Source organism: Numenius arquata, chromosome 3 (assembly GCF_964106895.1).
Source record: "Numenius arquata chromosome 3, bNumArq3.hap1.1, whole genome shotgun sequence".
Lineage (NCBI taxonomy): Eukaryota > Metazoa > Chordata > Aves > Charadriiformes > Scolopacidae > Numenius > Numenius arquata.
The window spans coordinates 42,282,477-42,300,105 of record NC_133578.1 but is presented as its reverse complement, the minus strand read 5'-3'; the positions used below and the strand labels follow the sequence as shown (position 1 = coordinate 42,300,105).

Sequence of the window (17,629 nt, the reverse complement as noted above, 5' to 3'; positions counted from 1 at the left end):
GCCTTGTTGTACAGTTCCAGGTAGAGCAGAAAGAAGTCCACACTGTTCATGTAGAGTCTGAGATGTGGGTGCAGGGTTGGACTAAATGTCGTCTTTCTTCCAGGGGATGATGCTGAAATATACTGTATTTTGGCATGCCAGCACTACAGACTTCAGCAGGTCTGACAGACTACGCAAGTAACAAGCCAGATCTGGCTACTACATGAAGGGTTGGGAAGGGAGACTGATTCATTAAGACAAGCAATTAGTGGATAAAGGAAACCCATGAACAGCCCCCTTCGAGTGAAATTGAAAAGCAAAGTGATTTTGGCAGCAGCAGGAGAACTCTTGGAATTAGGAGTGCTTTTTAACAGCAGCTGACAAGGACTAATTGCTGCCATTGAACATCAGAGGATATGAGGAAAAAGGAGAGCTTGGGTAACATGGGAGTCCTGCCAGGAGATAAACAGTCATCTTAATGTTTTACCATCATCTTGCAAAAAGCAATCAAAAACATAAAAAATTAAAAAAGTCCAGCAGAGACACTGACGCTGTGGTATATCAGTTACCATGGTCATTACTGCCAGCTCTGGGAAATTATTCTTGATGAACAGGTACCTGTGTGAGCAAAAGAACAAATTTTAGAGTAGAGCTCCCAAGCCCACCTCAATATTTTGCTTCCATCCTCATGATATCAGCTCAGCAAACCGGATGTCTTGTGCAACACTTGGGATCAAGGAGCTATTTGCGGCACCTATCCAGAACATGGTGTCTGAGTGGAGCAGCAGACAAACACCTGCATGCCAAGTACCTGGAAGGGCCAATCCAGCATCTCATACTGAAGATGGTCAGCAAAGACTAAAGTCCTCCCTTTCAGATGAGAGAGCATAATACACACATCTGCTTCCTGTGAGACACTAACACCGCTGTTCACACCATGACGTTAGTACTGTGGGCTGCCAAGGCTCAGCTTCAGAGTCAGGACAGCTCATATGCAAAACAGTTTGATCGCAACCAGGATGCCATCTAGATATTTTCCCAGGCATAAATTGGAAAGGAACTCCATTTTTCAAGGCACTCATTATATATAATGAGAGGTCATTTCCACAAGCTCCATCATAAACAGGTATCTTCTTTCCCAGGCTAGCTGTCCATAATTTGTTCACTCCTTTCTACTGTTAAGACTTGCAGTTCCTCTTGTCATGGTTCCGAACACTCTCCAGCCACTCCATCATCATCCTTGAAGCTTAGCGCTAACACTGGATGCCGTACCCAACAGGGGATTCATCGCACTATAAGCACTACTTCATACATCTCACAGACGACAAAACACCAGCTATTTAATATTCCATTTCAGACACTTTTCTGCAGGACTGCTGTCTCATCAGATTTCCCCCCATTTTGTGCCTGTGGAGCCAGTAATTTCCAAGTAACTGTAAAATTTGCATTTGTTCTTACTGAATTGCAACCTATTTTTCAGCCAAACTGCAGCTACCTTTGATCTGAGCTGGTGCTGTTTTGAGTGGGGAGAGACTAGATGACCTCCGGAGTTCCACTATCCTACAGCCTATTCTCTAGGCGATTGGGAGTTCACTGCGTGTAAGAAAAAGCCCAGTAACTAGCAATCCTTGTAGATTTTACTAGGTGGCTGCAAGTCGTTCATAACTAAACTGAACTTGAGGTCAAGTGAATATGAAGTTATCCCTAAAAAATGGTGAGACAACTGATTCAGGAACATTTGGCACAGGTATAAGTTGGCTTGCAGGAAAACCCTCTATGGAGGAAGGAGCCAGGCTCTAACGTTCAGGCTGATCAAGTCATTCTGGATTGTCTTTGTCAACAGCTACACTTCTAAACCTGCTGTCTTTAATGAAGACAGGAGTTCTCTGCATTCATCAATATTCTGCCTGGCTTCCACATCCCACTGGAACCTGTGTCTCCAATTGAGTTCTTCCACAAAACTTGATGAAAAAGGACCCAAGGCTCATGGCTAAGCACTAAACTGCAGCTGTGGAGACTTTGGGTCAACTCTTCACTCTACAGTTTATTGTACAGGACACAGGAAGGCTACAGTGATCTCCCATAATGCCCCAGTTTGAAAACGGGAAAATAAACAATTTTGTCTTTTCTACATCATTTTTATGTTCTTCAGAGTTAAAATGAACAGACTGTAAAGGAAAGAGCCCAGAAACTCATCATTTTCCAGAGGGTCTCCAGCACAAAGACAACTAAAATAACCTTGGGTTATTCACAGTTTTTCAAAGGCAAGGGAGCAAAATAAGATATTTTAAACCATGTCAAAAATTGTTAGAAACACCAGATGGAAAATTATATTTTTCAGAAAAAACAAATGAGTAAGAGAATTTAGCTCTTATTGCTTTTCAAATATTAGACAACATCAATACAAGCATCAATAATTAATACTAACTCTTCTTCCAAAGACATACTAATTTAACAACACAGATGCTGATAACTTATTCAAGTCAGAGAATGGATGTAAAGAGGGCTTACCCTGCTCAGGTAGCTGCTCTTGGATTTCAGTTGATTCATTTGATTTTGCTGGAAATTTCTTTCAGAAGGCCTTTCAAATCAGAAAGCTGAAGAATTAAAAAAAAAAAAAAAAAAAAAGCAGCTTTGTTTATATGAAGTCACTGTAACTAACTCATTCCAACGGATGACTGCAGGTTGGTATGAAGGGAAAGGAAGAGAACAAAACAAGCAAGCAGTTGTAAGTACCTTAAAATACCCCAGAATATACTTACCCTAGAAAATCATAGAATCAAAGAATTTTCTAGGTTGGAAAGGACTTTTCAGATCATCTAGTCCAACCATCAACCTAACTCTGATAAAAAAACCCCATCACTAAACCATGTCTCTAAGCACTATGTCGACCCGTTTTTTCAGTACCTCCAGGGATGGTGCCTCAACCACTTCCCTGGGCAGCCCATTCCAAGGCTTGATAATTCTTTCCATGTAAACATTTTTCCTAATATCCAATCTGAACCTCCCCTGGCGCAACTTGAGGCCTTTTCCTCTTGTTCCATCGCCTGGGACTTGGGAGAAGAGATCAACCCCTCCTGGCTACACCCTCCTTTCAGGGAGTTGGAGAGAGAGAGGTCTTCCCTCAGCCTCCTTTTCTCCAGGCTGAACACCCCCAGCTCCCTCAGCCTCTCCTCACAAGACTTGATCTCCAGACCCCTCACCAGCTCCGTTGCCCTTCTCTGGACACACTCCAGCCCCTCAAGGTCTTTTTTGTGGGAAGGGGCCCAAAACTGGACACAGCCCTCGAGGTGGGGCCTCACCAGTGCCCAGTACAGGGGGATGATCACTTCCCTAGTCCTACTCGCCACGCTGTTCCTGACACAGGACAGGATGCTGTTGGCCTCCTTGGCCACCTGGGCACACTGCTGGCTCATGTTCAGCCCACAGTCGACCAACACCCCCAGGTCCTTTTCTGCCGGGCAGCTCCAGCCACTCTGCCCCAAGCCTGTAGAGTTGCAGGGGGTTGGTGTGACCCAAGTGCAGGACCCAGCACTTGGCCTTGTTGGACCTCATCCCTTTGGTCTCAGCCCATCCATCCAGCTTGTCCAGATCCCTCTGCAAAGCCTTTCTACCCTCCAGCAGGTCGACACTCCCACCCAACTTGGTGTTGCCTGTGAACTTACTGAGGGTGCACTCCATCCCCTCGTCCAGATCATTGATAAAGATGTTAAAGAGAACCGGCCCCAGTACTGAGCCCTGGGGGACACCACTCGTGACCGGCTGCCAACTGGATTTAACTCCATTCACCACTACCCTCTGGGCCTGGCCTCCAGCCAGCTTTTAAGCCAGCGGAGAGTCCTCCCATCCAAGCCATGGGCAGCCAGTTTCTCCAGGAGGATGCTGTGGGAGACTGTATCAAAGGCCTTACTGAAGTCCAAGTAAACAACATCTACAGCCTTTCCCTAATCCACCAAGCGGGTCACTTTGTCATAGAAGGAGATCAGGTTTGTCAAGCAGGACCTGCCTTTCACACAACAGCTATACAACATCAGCAACAATAGACATAAAACCCCTTATGTGAACTCCTCCCTCCCTGGCTACCCTGTGGTTGCCAGCCACCACTTTGAAAGCCATAACTGACTGCTGTTTGTAATCAGTAGTCACACTGTGGTGGCAAATGAAGCAGTGTTAATATTGCTTTTCACAGGAAAGCAATGCTAACAAGTACTATAAGTAACGAGTAATTGCCTCTCCAAATATTACACCAAATTCAACAGTGCTTGAAAGGACACTCCCAATTACAGTTTTCACCAATGCAATTAATGCAGTGAGCCCTAATGCATCTGTATTTCACCTAGTTAACAAGCAGGCATCACAACAGCTACAAGGTCCCGTCTATACTCCATCTCCTTGTGCTCCTTCAAACAGAGATTGCAGATGAGTGGAGTTTTGCGGAGCATTCATTCTAACACATGGAGCTGCCTTCAAACCTTCCCCATGCCATAACTGAAGTCTATTATTCCACATCAGGTTTAAAGAAAAGTTTACCCCACGATCAAGGCTCATGCCTAGGACTCAGTTACACCCTCAGACTTGTTTTTTGGACATCATCTGAAGTAAGAGCCAGTGAGCTATCCCTGGAATGCCTTGCTCTCAAGGGCACTACTTCTAAGCACTGGCCTCACTACATTTCTGTCATTAAAGCTGAAGTTAGGAATAGACAAAACAGCTTCCTATAAGGTATTCCCTCACAGAATAAGAGGTACAATTTGGGTATTGCTTTTCAGTAGAGAATTACGGTTATCGTATCTCCTTTCAGTTTCAAGCGGAGCATCACTAGACACATACTTGGTGGCTCAACATTTCCATTTCAGTCTTGAAACCAAGCTATTATTTTGTAATCTAAATTATTTGACAGCAATCAAAAGAAGCCTTTTGAAGTATATGTGGGCCTTTTCACCCTTGGACTTCTAAAAAGTCTGTTCTTCACACTAATGCAACTCCCCACTTCAGAGGCAAAATACGTAATTCAATCAAGCCCTCAAAAACCCCACCCATTGTGAAGGTCTTTTCAGTGTCACAGTCAAAAGGTATACTTATATGACAATTCTGATAATGATGTGCTCTCTAGTAGATCGGAAGCTTTATATTGCTTTAGCACAGGATTTTTCTGTGAATCAGATGAGAATTGGTCATTTTAATCATAATTAAAGGTCTTCCTTCCCTCCAATACATATGGAGCATCCTTTGTTTACCCAGCAGGTATTGCCTGTGTTACCTGAAGGCTTGCCACGATGTATCTGAACTGCCACTTAATTCTATTATCAGAGATTAAACAAACAAACAAAAACCCAGGATTAATTACCTCATGCCATCAGCACTAGAAGCTAAACTCGACAGGACATGTGTTTGAGAAGGGTATACTGTAAGTGTGTAATGCCCCTTCTTCCCATCGGCATTTCATGGGCCTGTTACACAGCAGAATATTGAACTTTTATAAGATAGAAGTTATTTTTACTTTTATTCCATCCAATAAGGAATACTGAGAAATACTGAGGAACACTGAGAAACAGCAAGAATCTTTCTACTTCATTTCCCAGCACAATACGAAGCTACATACGGAATCAAAGGTGCAAAGGAGCACATTAAAAAAAGCCTATTTAAAACGGGGTCCTGGCGACAGTAACAAAGACTGCACGTGACTCTCGGTGATCCTCATTTTCCTTGTGAAGACAATCCGCTTTACCAGACAGAGAAAAACCCCCGGAGAAGTCTGAATTAGAAGTACCTTTGAATCCAGTTGTCTAAATCGATGCACCGTCCTGAAAACAGAAAGAGGACACAGAGGAGAAGACTGAGTCCGGGTATTAGAAAAGCCTTGGCCAGGCCCCTTCCCCGCTTTGCAGAACTGGGCAGAACTGCTTTGCAGAAGTCTATCCGGAGCTAAGAGATCTACTCCTCATCTTTGGCCAAAGAGTGGAGCTAAGGCAACTAACAGCCAGAGGTCAGTTACAAAACAGATTGTGTGCAGAGGCCCCTGTTTGGGAAGACTCATCCTTCCAAGAAGGCAGGGCTGCAGGTGGTTTGGCATTGTTTTTATCGCAAGTATATTAACTAACATATAAATTACCGTTAGTGCCGCGCTATTCCATTTTCCTTGTCAAGACTCCTCTGCTTCCAGCATAAAAGCTATTTTTTTTGTATTTGTTTGGCTTTTTATCCAATGCTGAATGCCTCTGGGTAGTCTTAGCAGAAACACTTACTTGTGGATAACAATGTCCACAGCAGAGGCAAAGGGGCATGGAAGAGTCTGGTCTTTCCTGTCCATTCTTATCAGCTCTTCCCTTACATTCTATTTAGGAAAATTCTCACGCTGCTAGAAGCTAGCTACAAAATCAAGCTATCATACACAGCAGGTTACTGTTGCTGTTTTCTAGCTTTCTTTGTATTTCTCTTTCCTCTTACCCTATTACTCTGAAAACACTGAGATAGATCCTAACGATAGATAAAGGGTTACGATCTAGCAGTCAGGGAAGAGCAGTCCAAGCTATCAACCTTTAAATACCACCGTTCCAAGTAGCATCCTCCCCTCTCCAGAGCTCTTTCCTACTCATGCTATTAAGTACAGACCTCTGATAGATTGATGCCACGGGAATAATGCTTGGTATTTCAGGTCTAACACTAAATATTCTCTGCCAACTGCACAACATTACAAAACTAGTCAGCTATAGCACTGCTTTCCACGATGAGACCTCAAAACAGTATAAGAAAGCAACATTTTCTCCTCTGGTGGTAAGATAGAAAGATTCAAGCACAGAGAGGTGAAATCCTTTGAGAAATACCGTGACAGACATTGGGAACAAGTGTGTTTAATACATCCACTCAGCCACCATGTGCATAATATGCCATTATAGCCCTTCCAATATTGCCATTAGCATTTTACCAGCCTAATCAATTATTTCTGAAGACAATCTGCAGCAGCTGACAAAAAGCTATCATTTTACTTAGAAAGAAAAGGTCCATTTATGCTGAGTTTATTTATCTACTCATTACTTTGTAAACATTAAGAGCTGCTGAAAACTTGCCTTCACTAAAAATATTCAACAGAAAGTTAAGAGAGTGAAGACAAAGAAGGGCAGACGTACTCTTCTGATGAATCATTTGCTTTGGTATTGATTTTGACAAGGTAATTTTCCTTCATGACAGCTTCCCATGCCAGAATTTCATTGTCCTCATTTTTTGAGCCTGGAAAATGCATGGGAAGAAAAACAACAACACTAGATTCAGTCAATTTGTCGTTCCAGTGCTAACATGCAAAAAGGCTGGGTTAGTGCTCGCAACCTGAGGCTAATGATTCCTTTCTCTTCATCCAGAGCCTTCGCAGCCCCTCTTCCCACCTGTGACACAGCTCTGATAAATACAACGTTAACGCATTTTACTGTACACTCCTGGAAACCACAGCTGGTTAAAAAAGGAAAATATGAACAAAAAACCCAAACTCCAAAAGTCTTTCTGGATTTTTTTTTCAGTCTTGGTTAACGCCAATGCTATGTGAAATGGCAGCCGCTTCAACAGGCATGGACATTCCAGAAAGTTCCTATCTGGGTTTAAGCTTTCCATTTGTTTATATATTATCCCATACTGGATCATTAAGAGTAACACGTGTTAAGAACCATGTTGTACGACTTATCATTGAACTAAAACACTTTAAAATGATGAAGCATTGTCTTCTCTAAAAGGCATCTCCTGTTGGTGCTGTAAATTAAAGAGTGACACAGACCAAACCACTTTGAGTCAAAGCCCTCCAGGATAATACTTCTGATTTTTATCCTGTTCCAACAGGACAGCACAAACCACATGGGTTTTAATAAAAATAAAAAAAGAAAGGTTAGCTGAGACAAAAGAAGCCTACAGCTGGCTGAAGTCCTGTTTCCTCCACCCAGTGCTCCTCCGACCTCACACAGCCTCAGCGGTTCTCCCAGATACCAACAGGCATTTAAGCACCCAAATCCCAACCATTTCCATAAGAGTTAAGTGGGAAGTCAGGATTTTACAATAGACAATACATTGGTGTGCTTTCTCCATGCAGTTCCCAGTTCCTGTCACCAGCTCAACTACAATGATATTCTGCCTCTAATTAATTCTTTTGTAGAATCACAGAATCATAGAATTGTCTAGGTTGGAAGGGACCTTTCACATCATCTAGTCCAACCATCAACCTAACTCTGATTAAAAAAAACATCACTAAACCATGTCACTAAGCACTATGTCTACCCGTCTTTTATATACCACCAGGGATGGTGCCTCAACCACTTCCCTGGGCAGCCCATTCTAATGCTTAATAACCCTTTCAGTGTAAAAAATTTTTCTAATATCCAATCTGAACCTCCCCTGGTGCAACTTGAGGCCATTTCCTCTTGTCCTATTTCATTTGCTTTTAGAACTCCAATATCAACTTTGTATCACTTGGGCAGAAATATCTGCAGTTACACAGCCACCCCAGCAAGGAAACCAGTGATTTGGACAGTCAAAACAATTTAGTCAGTGCTAAGGAACTTTATACCCCAAAGCAGGCATCTTTCTCCTAAATGAATAACAAATCTAGACTGTGCTGCAGGGCAACAGCCAGGTTGCTGATGGATGGGAATAAGTCTGTCAATTAACTCAACTTACCCTCTCTCATCTGCTTATTAATGGCCATTAAAAAAAAAAAAAAAAAAAAGAGAAACCACTCCATTTGTTGGGGGGGAAAAAAAGGTTTGTTAAAACAATTCACATCTGTGCCCCTGACAGAATAAATAAGGAGGAAATAGCTACAGGGCTGACTCGGCCACTCCTGCATTTTTGAGGCAGGTTGTCCAGCACTAATGACAAATGGGATGGTTTACATTTTTCATGCAGACCATGAAAAGATGACTTTCAGCCACCGCAGGTTCTGGATGAATTTATTCAGTCTTCTAATACACCAAAAAAACCCCTCAACACCCCCCCAAAAAGCCCACCCCAAACCTTAAAAGCGAAGCAGCATAAGCAGCCCTAAACAGATAGGATTAATTTGAAGACTTAATTGATTTACATACATGAGGTATTTCTGCCTCGAAATGGCTTGGACAAGAAAGCATTGGATAACTCTACTCAAGTAGAGCAGGGACCGCAACAATGCTCAGATGGAGTTTTAGTGTAAGAAGTTAGAAGTATAATTCCCCATATCCCCAAGAGAGCACACCTGAAGTACTGAAGATGAGATCACGGCTGCGAAGCAGCCAGGGGCTTTGATTTGAATCTTACTGAAGAGATTTCCAGCAACGTAGTGGATTTGCATTTGATAAAGAACATGAATGAGCTGCTCCTCATTTCCAGTACAACCACATCCTCCGAGGTCTACATTGCCCTTGAAAATTTCCCACCAAAACACTAACTGCCTGGTTTAAGCACAGTATGCCATGGAAGAGTTACAATGCACCTGCCACAGAGCTGACTTCTAGGCAGTAAGGAATAATCCAACTCACAACAAATAGATGGCTCTTTACTTTCTTTCTTACAGCAGCATTTGAAACATTTCCTCATCACCATGAATACGTAGGCAAAGATGACGAAAGGGAAGGGGATAGTCAAGCGACTGCAGTATTCTTGAACCAAAAAGTAACGCTGGAACTTCCACACCTGGTCATTGTTCTCTTGGACTGATCCAACAGTGTAACTATTAGGTGAAGAAAGAGAAAATACATACAGCATTAGTTATTCAAAGACATCCATCAGAGCCAAGGCAGACAGCTTATCTCTTTATTAGACCAGGGCATGTTTTTGTAAAGTCATCCTGTAGCTGGTATTCTTTACTGATTAGGAGGTCATTGAGTTTGTTCTCCGTTTTAGAGAGAAATTTGAAAACGGGAGGAACTAAGGCAGTAGGAAAAAAAGCCCTGAAGTTACAAATAAACTGGAAAAAATAGGAACGGTGAAAAAATACTCCACATACTTTCACTGCCTTAGCTCTAGGCAATTTTCTTCCATCCTAGACACTTGAGAACAGGATGCTTCTTTGCAAGATACTGTGTCTCATTAATTCATCACCTAACTTCTTTCTAAGCAAAAAAAAAAAACCCACACCCTAAAAATAGATCATTTACAAAAAATGAAAAGCTCCTGAGACTTTTAGTAGAGGCATTAAGAACGCTCCAGGCATGGATCAAACCTACTGCACTAAGCACTGTATGAATCCAGCAAAGCAACAACCACAAGAGCAAACAGCTCACAGACTGTCTGACCTTTCATTGCTGACGTTAAATGGCAGATGGATGCTCCCAAAATGTGTGTGTTGAGATTCTAATGGACCCTTACACAAGATAAGCTAAAACTTTCACCTGTTGGAAATTATCTTTTGTTTTAGAAGGTAAATACAAACCTGAATTTCAGAAATGTCTAAAATGTAATATTCACCCTTTTCAGCTAATGCATTCTGGATGCAAAGAAACAGTTGGGTTCCCTGTTGTTAAAATTAACATATGATTGTAATTACAACATATAGAGACATTGATTGGACTGGTCTCTAACAGACATCAGCATTATTAAAGACTGACGAATACTATGTACACACTGGTCTTAGGATGAGCCATCACAGATTCACACATTTCTAACTGCATGAAGGAAAAAAACATCTGGGATCGCTGCTTGCGCACTGGGCTTCCTGAGTTCAGTATAATCCAGTGCTCCTGCTTGATTAAGTTGTTCAGTCCATTGTTAAAACGAACTATGCAAAGAGCTCAGAGAGTGTCATTAGAGAATTCATGCTGGGTCCTTCCACAAAATAAGTTGAACTGGCAAAAACTAGGTTTTTACTGGCATAACTGGATAAACAAGAAGTTTTATTATTAGATGCTGTTAAAATAAGTGTTTTAACAAATATCAAAGGCTTCTAGGCTACAGCTGGCTTACTACTATACTTTCCTTGAGTAACATGAATTGCTTTTACCCTTTCTAGGGAGTATAAGCATTGCCTTCCATCTCCAGGTCCTGTGCAGTTTAGGAAAACACATGTACAAAAAACAGATATGCTGTTCCAATCCTAGCTGCCTTGCCAAAAATCACAAAAAAATCTGACTTGTCTTTGGAGTCCAGGTGAGCATGGGAAGAAAGGTCTAAGAGCTGAGGGGAAAGCAGATCCCAAAGCTGAAGGGGTTCTCAATTCATCACGCTAACACGTTTCATCTCAGGCCAGGCAAAACTGGCATCGGCATTCAGAAGGAAGATCCTCTTGAGATAAACCAAGAGTCCTTAGCACTTCTTGTAAACACTCTTGTTGCCAAAGCAAATTGCTGCCAAGCCTGCCACTGCCAAGGTACTATTAAAACACACAAAAATAAACACAGTGGACGTCAAGAATGATGCCATGGGGTTGTAAGGGAGTGTAAAGCAGAAAAGAAGCAGGATTGGGAAGGAGAAGAGAGCCACAGCACCAATCCAACTGTACTCATAAGTGAGAAGCGAGACAGGAGGGCATTACATTCCACAAGTCTGATATAAGGACCTCCCATTTTTAACTCAACTCTGTGTCAGAGCTTGCAGTGTAAGAACCAAAGACTTCTGGAAGAAGCTGAGCAAACTTTTCCTTGAGGACCACTTATTGTTTTTCTCTTGCTGGCCCCAATGCAGCCCATGTATATTTGATAATGTGCACAACAGCAACCATTTTTATTTGGTAAATCAGTGCTGACTACCTGATACAGTCAGCTGTTACCAACACCAGGTTTCAGGTATCTGATCCATCTTCATGGTCTAACACTTCACAAGATACCAGAAGAGACCTCCTGACTGGTAGACCCACAGACAGATAAATTACCATATAAAAACAGAGGTGACAGCATTTTTCAAGACAAAGTCATTTTGTACGTCCCAAGGAGATGCAGCCCATTGCCTGTGGTATAAGTTAGAACAATAAATAGCAGGTCCACCAGAGCAGTAACCCACACATCATCACCCCACAGTAGTTCTGGTTAATAAAACCATAGCGTTATAAAAAGACTGTGGTAGTAACTCATGTACTCAGTCTAGCAAGGTCAGTTGTACAGCAACTCCTACTTGGTAAAGCACTGACCCAGCTATCACCCCCTGTGGGAACAACAGGGGCTTGCCCGCTGTGCAAAGGATTCTTAGAGAAGTAGTAGAAGGACAGGCCGCAATCCATCCCCAGCACATCATACCAGTTTTGATCAGACTGCTGTGAGAAACGCTGAATAACACCTTGCCTGTGTTCACCTTCCCACACCGCCCTTCAACTGAGAGGTCTCTTACAAGCTGGGAACCCTGTCCAGATTACTCCCAGCAATTCCCCTGCAAAAGTTACAAGCAGACTCCAAGGCCTGACTTCACGCCGTTTTCCAGGACTTCATTCCCTATCCCAGAGGGCTATTGATGTATTACGTACCCAAACATGGCCACGAGCAGGTTCACAAGGAGGATGTTAGTTGAGAGCATGTAAATACAGACAAGTGGAATGGTAATCCACTCTGGGAAGCGGGGTTGATTGTTGGCATCCAGCTCCACACATAAGGGCTTGGACTCATTCCCAGAAAAGGTGCAGCGGTCAAAGTTGTAGGTGGTACCTCAGAAGGCAAGAGCAGAGAACAAACAGTGAGCCCTCTCCCCCTCTTTCTGTTGAGTACAGCCCCTGTTGAGTACTGCTACTGACCACAATACGAGTGGCCTCCTCCTTCCTCACCTCCCCATGAGACATAAAAACCTTGCATTGTTGATGCTTGGAGGAAAGGGGTCAACACAGGACTGGGCAACTACTGAAAGGACAGAGCCTTCCACCCACCCAGGAGAGCATCCCACTGAAAATAGGTACCATCAACGTCATCAGGGTACTGGCCAAACATAGCCAGGTATGGCTCATAGATGACAGATCGAAATATCCACTCCCAGCGGTGCTCATTCTTTCTCAGGATGCCTTGCCTGGCCACACCAAAGGCCACCATCCACACAGCAAAGAGAAAGAGGAAGAAGAAGACATCTATCATCTGAAAAAGGACAACAAGCAGATGCATTAGTACCCCACTGTGTGCCTGTTGCAAGCCATACATGGCTTCTTTACTCCCTGATTTGAAATTAGGGTGGAGAACAAATATTAGAAAAGCCCACAAAAGTTAGCACCTTTTAATGCAAATTTTCAGATCACTGCTCCATAAATTTACAGTCACCAACACACATACACAAATAATTGACAATTCCCACTCAGGGAACTTCAAAAATGTTTACACAACCATAAAACCAAGGCGCATTTCAGAATATAAGATATCCCCCTGGCATCAGACAGGCTTCACCCACAAAAGCAAGTTCCACATACAAAGACTATTTATACAACAACTGTAGCTGCAGACCCTGTAGCTAAATGTCAGGTGAAAGCAGCCATCACTTCTGAAAATGCCACTCTAGGTGACTTCAAACCAGAGTTTATAGTCTAGACACTCTGGCTAACAGTTTCATGAATGTCTAGCTCTTAACAATATACAGATAACTGAAGACTGGTAATATCCCAGCTGAGCTTCTCCATTTGTTGCAGACCCACCTCCACCAAGATCTGTCCTTCCACTAGCCCCAAGCATCTTTATTATTAGACTTACTCAAAACTCATCCCTTTTGAAGAAGGCCAAACAAGAGAAAGATGTACAGGGAACAATCCCGTGTTGTTGTTTCCTTATCATAAGGCACTTTAGGACCAAGTAATCTCCAGACTTCAGCTTTGCAGCAGTGGTACATGGCAAAAGAAAGGCTTTCAGGGTAAGCTGCAGACCACGCCGTTACTCCCATTGTCACCACACAGCTGTTTTTTAAATTCTGTATACAAGATCGGCTCCAGGTGACATGCACAAATTCAAGCACACATACTCCAGGCTCTCCAATGATCCTCATTCCCGCACGTACAGTAATCCACCTCTGTATGGTATAGAATCCCACTTGTCTTCCTATTACCTTTCCCAGTCTGCTAGCAAACATCCCCTCCAGCTACAAAGGACAGAATTAGCCCAGCCACTCCATGAGAGGCTCCTCACCGCCTCCTTCTCCAGTTACTTGTGTGACGGATGCAGTGGAAGGCAGAAATCCTCCTCCTATACCATTTATCATCGTCTTATTTGGGGAAGGCTCACGTGAGCAACAAGAGTGACGGAATATGCCACTGAACATTTGAGACGTGTAAGGCAAAAGCTACCTGGAAATAGATTTTCCTCTTCAGCCTGATCTCTATTCTCTCTCCCTGTGCAGAGGAAAAGAAAAAGGCCCTGCTCTTAATTAGGTCCTATTTAAATCTTAATTAATCCTGTTTAGCAGATTTAAGGAGAGAACTTGCTGCCATCATCACAACAGTGGTGATTTTCACTCTTGAGGGGAAAAAAAAAAAGGTGTCACATCATTTATTTAGACTCTCTTGAATAGCTGCCAGAATCTTACCATCCTCTGCAGCATAATAATTTTGGGTCCTAGATTCCTGCTAACTGTGAAAATATGGATCAGCCTCAGAGTAAAAACTATGTAGTCCAAACAGAAAATGACTCTCCCAGAATACCAAGAGCTTTCATCAGATGAGTGAAGCCTGATGGAGACAGTAAAAGAAAATGAAGAGAAGCATTGGGTAAAGCATGCAGAAGTCAGGTAAAAATACACTGAAACAATGAAATGAGGAGTGGAAGGTAAGTGGAAAACAGAGCACTGCAATCCAGGGCCCCATAACCTCTCCCAACAGCCCTCCAAAAACCTGACAGTGCAATGACCACCCTGCTGCACTGAGGCAACTAGAACTAAGTGACAGGTGACTGAATAACTACACTGTAAAATGTATTTCCAGCATTTCTTTGTCATGGTTGCAAACTCACCCGTTCATGTAAAACAGCTTATATGAGCTAATGACATTCTCTTAGACTATTGTAGGTACAATTACAGTCCCCTTAAATACAACACAGTAAAGCTCAAAGAGTCCAGATTACCATACTAAATAGTCAATAATAGGAGCCAGGGAAAATCCCAAAGAACTTAGGACTCTCTGAGCTATTAACAACCTTACCCTGCAACTTTGTCTGATAGGTTCTATATAGCCAGTCTTGAAGGCATTGTCATGAAACCTAAATCTATTTCAATCATCTTCTTCTAAACATACTCATCCAAACCTAGGCATTAAGAAGGACTGCCCTGCTGGCCCAGAAAGATCTGAGCTTAGGAAAGCCACCTTTCACTCCATGGGGAGACTCAACTTCCATTAAACAAAAAAATGAGAAAATATTGCATGCAGATGTTCCCTAATCACTTTGATTTTATTTCTTTATTTGCTTTTACAGATTTAGAGTCAGGACTTGGCAGTATTTGGGGCCTTCCTAAAGAACAGGGAGTTTCACGAACATGTCGTTTCCCAAAATCTCCTTACAGGTTGTAGCCAAAACCCAGAAAGGAAGCAAAGCCATAACACGGCCACGAGAAAAGATACTACTCACCTGAACACAATCCCTGCTATGAAGTAGAAGATTGCTAGCGTATCCATAACATTCCACAGATCTGAGAAATACTTACTGCCGTTCATGTACCACTGGGGAGGAAAAAGAGCAGAAAGTAACCACCACACAGCACTGGCCAGTAACACGGAGAGCTCACCCACCCTCCCCTCACCTCACCCCACGGGGTGTCCTCGTGGTAAATATTCCACCCACTGCGATAGTAAAGATTGTTTCCTTGCCCAGTTAATTTTTTTTTTTTTTGTCGCACGTAATTGATACACCAGAGTTCAGATCGCTTTTAATTTCCCCCAAAAGAGTGTTTTTAACATATCCAGCAATGCCAGAAATTACTGGCAATGTGTTTGTACCATTAACTTCTAATAGGACCGTAGGTCAAGATTTTCTACGTTTAGAGCTCTTTAACACATTTTCTCCTGCAGCCCAGATGTCCTAAGCTAATGCTCTCGCACTGGGACGAGTTAAGCACACAGTGACACAAACACTGCAGGACGGGGTTGCTGTGCTCAAAGGACAGAACCCAACCACGCAGGTGCTCGTGCATGGGGAAGAACAGCCCCGACAAGAGCCGAGATCGATGCACTTAGTGCTCACATGGGTATACACATGCTGCCAGGGTACCTCATGGTGTGCTCCAGCAGAACTGCTGCCAAACGGATCAGAGGAGTCTTGGTGGGACCCACCAAGAGCAGATGAAACACTAGGGGGAGGGCAGGAGGGTCACTGTTTCGGGGCAGTTGAAATATTCCGGCTTCTCTCTCTTCACAGAGCTTATTGAGTAATCCGTCCCTGGCTAAATCCACATGGTTTTGATCAAAGGTGCAGATTTATTTTATTCTTTTAATTACCTGGTGGTCTATTTCTGAATTGCAAGTCTAGTGAGAACCTTTGCTCGTTCCCAGGCTGACTGGTACTGCGCCCTGGATCCAAAGTTTGTGCAAGAACCAACTTCCGGATCCAATCCAGACGTGAATCATTAGAACTTATCATTAGCTTAACCAGGAGAAACCTCTGCCAGGCACGAAGAAATAGACTGAGTCCCTGAACACAATTCTTTTTAATTTTCATTGAAATAATCAAATCTTAGTAGAGCACTGATCGGTGAATCTCTCTTTAACTGACATATCCAAGGAAGGCAACTCTGGTCTCAGAACTTTCATAGGAAACAGAGATTGAGGGGAGTTTTCTTCTAAATGCAGAAGAGAGATCCACTTTGCTATTCCAGTGGCACAATCATTGCGGTTTCTCCAAATGATGGGATACATTGCTAAAGATGGACAGTTGCGGCAGCTACCAGGGTGTCAGGCTCAAATATTACTAGACACTGTTTCAGCATCTTGGGTCCCACACATGCCTTTTTTACTACTTAAGGTACAAAAGGTCGAGCACTGAGCGGGGACAGAATGCCTGACACCCATCTCTGCCTAGTAACTCCCTAAATCAAACATAAGTTGTCTTGCTATACACGACAGTGAAGCAGTGTTCTATGTGAACAGCCAGATGCGTGTGATCCAAATGTCTTTCACAAAGCAATAAGCATATCACTGCACTACAGCTGTAGTAAATGCAGCAGAGGTTTAAGCCTGATGCCTCTTCTATTAAGGGCACAATAATTGTGGATGGAGGAAAGGAACAGGTTTTGGTCTAAAGCAGAAACAGAGAGAAAACAGGCAGATGTGTATAAACAAGTGAGAACAACCACGTCTGCAGGGCAGTTCAGTCCTTCAAACATCAAGCAGTTTCCACTGCTAAGAGTGCACCAAGGTTCTGTCCAGATTCCTTCTCTGTTTGAGAAAACAGGGCTTTCCTGCATACCCCACAAGTCTACCCACTCACCTGGCTGGAGGCTACATCCATGTGGCTAAGAAGATAGCAGGAAAAAGGCATCTCCAATTTCACTATTGCCATGATAGCTCTAAACGGGATACGAGAAAGTAGCTCTGGCTAGTTAAATATCCCTAGGACCATCAGAAGTGAAAACAGGGCTGAGCCTGTGGCTTACGGTTCCGTTCTCCTGAACAGTGAAACAATCTGCTTTAGATTTGGAAGAACGTCTAGGAGCTGGCACTTCCACAGATACACCACGCTCTAATCAGAGGGCTGATTTCTCCCCAAAACTAGTTGTTATCTGACTGCAGCAGCTACAGTGGGACCCCAGGGAACACTACTCT

At 43.1% G+C, this 17,629-nt stretch overlaps 1 protein-coding gene across 2 annotated transcripts in view; it reads right to left on the bottom strand.

Moving 5' to 3' along the window:
* Positions 1-2,525: 2,525 nt before the first annotated feature.
* The window catches only part of TRPM8 (transient receptor potential cation channel subfamily M member 8), a 47,964-nt gene continuing 32,860 nt past the window's right edge, over positions 2,526-17,629 (bottom strand). For both annotated transcript variants that reach the window (XM_074146087.1, XM_074146089.1), the window contains 8 exons: positions 15,441-15,532; positions 14,407-14,548; positions 12,806-12,977; positions 12,383-12,560; positions 9,471-9,661; positions 7,107-7,206; positions 5,750-5,783; positions 2,526-2,576 (listed from right to left, as the gene is read on the bottom strand). In XM_074146087.1, the coding sequence (XP_074002188.1) occupies positions 2,526-2,576; positions 5,750-5,783; positions 7,107-7,206; positions 9,471-9,661; positions 12,383-12,560; positions 12,806-12,977; positions 14,407-14,548; positions 15,441-15,532 (960 nt within the window). The remainder of the gene's footprint in view (positions 2,577-5,749; positions 5,784-7,106; positions 7,207-9,470; positions 9,662-12,382; positions 12,561-12,805; positions 12,978-14,406; positions 14,549-15,440; positions 15,533-17,629) is intronic.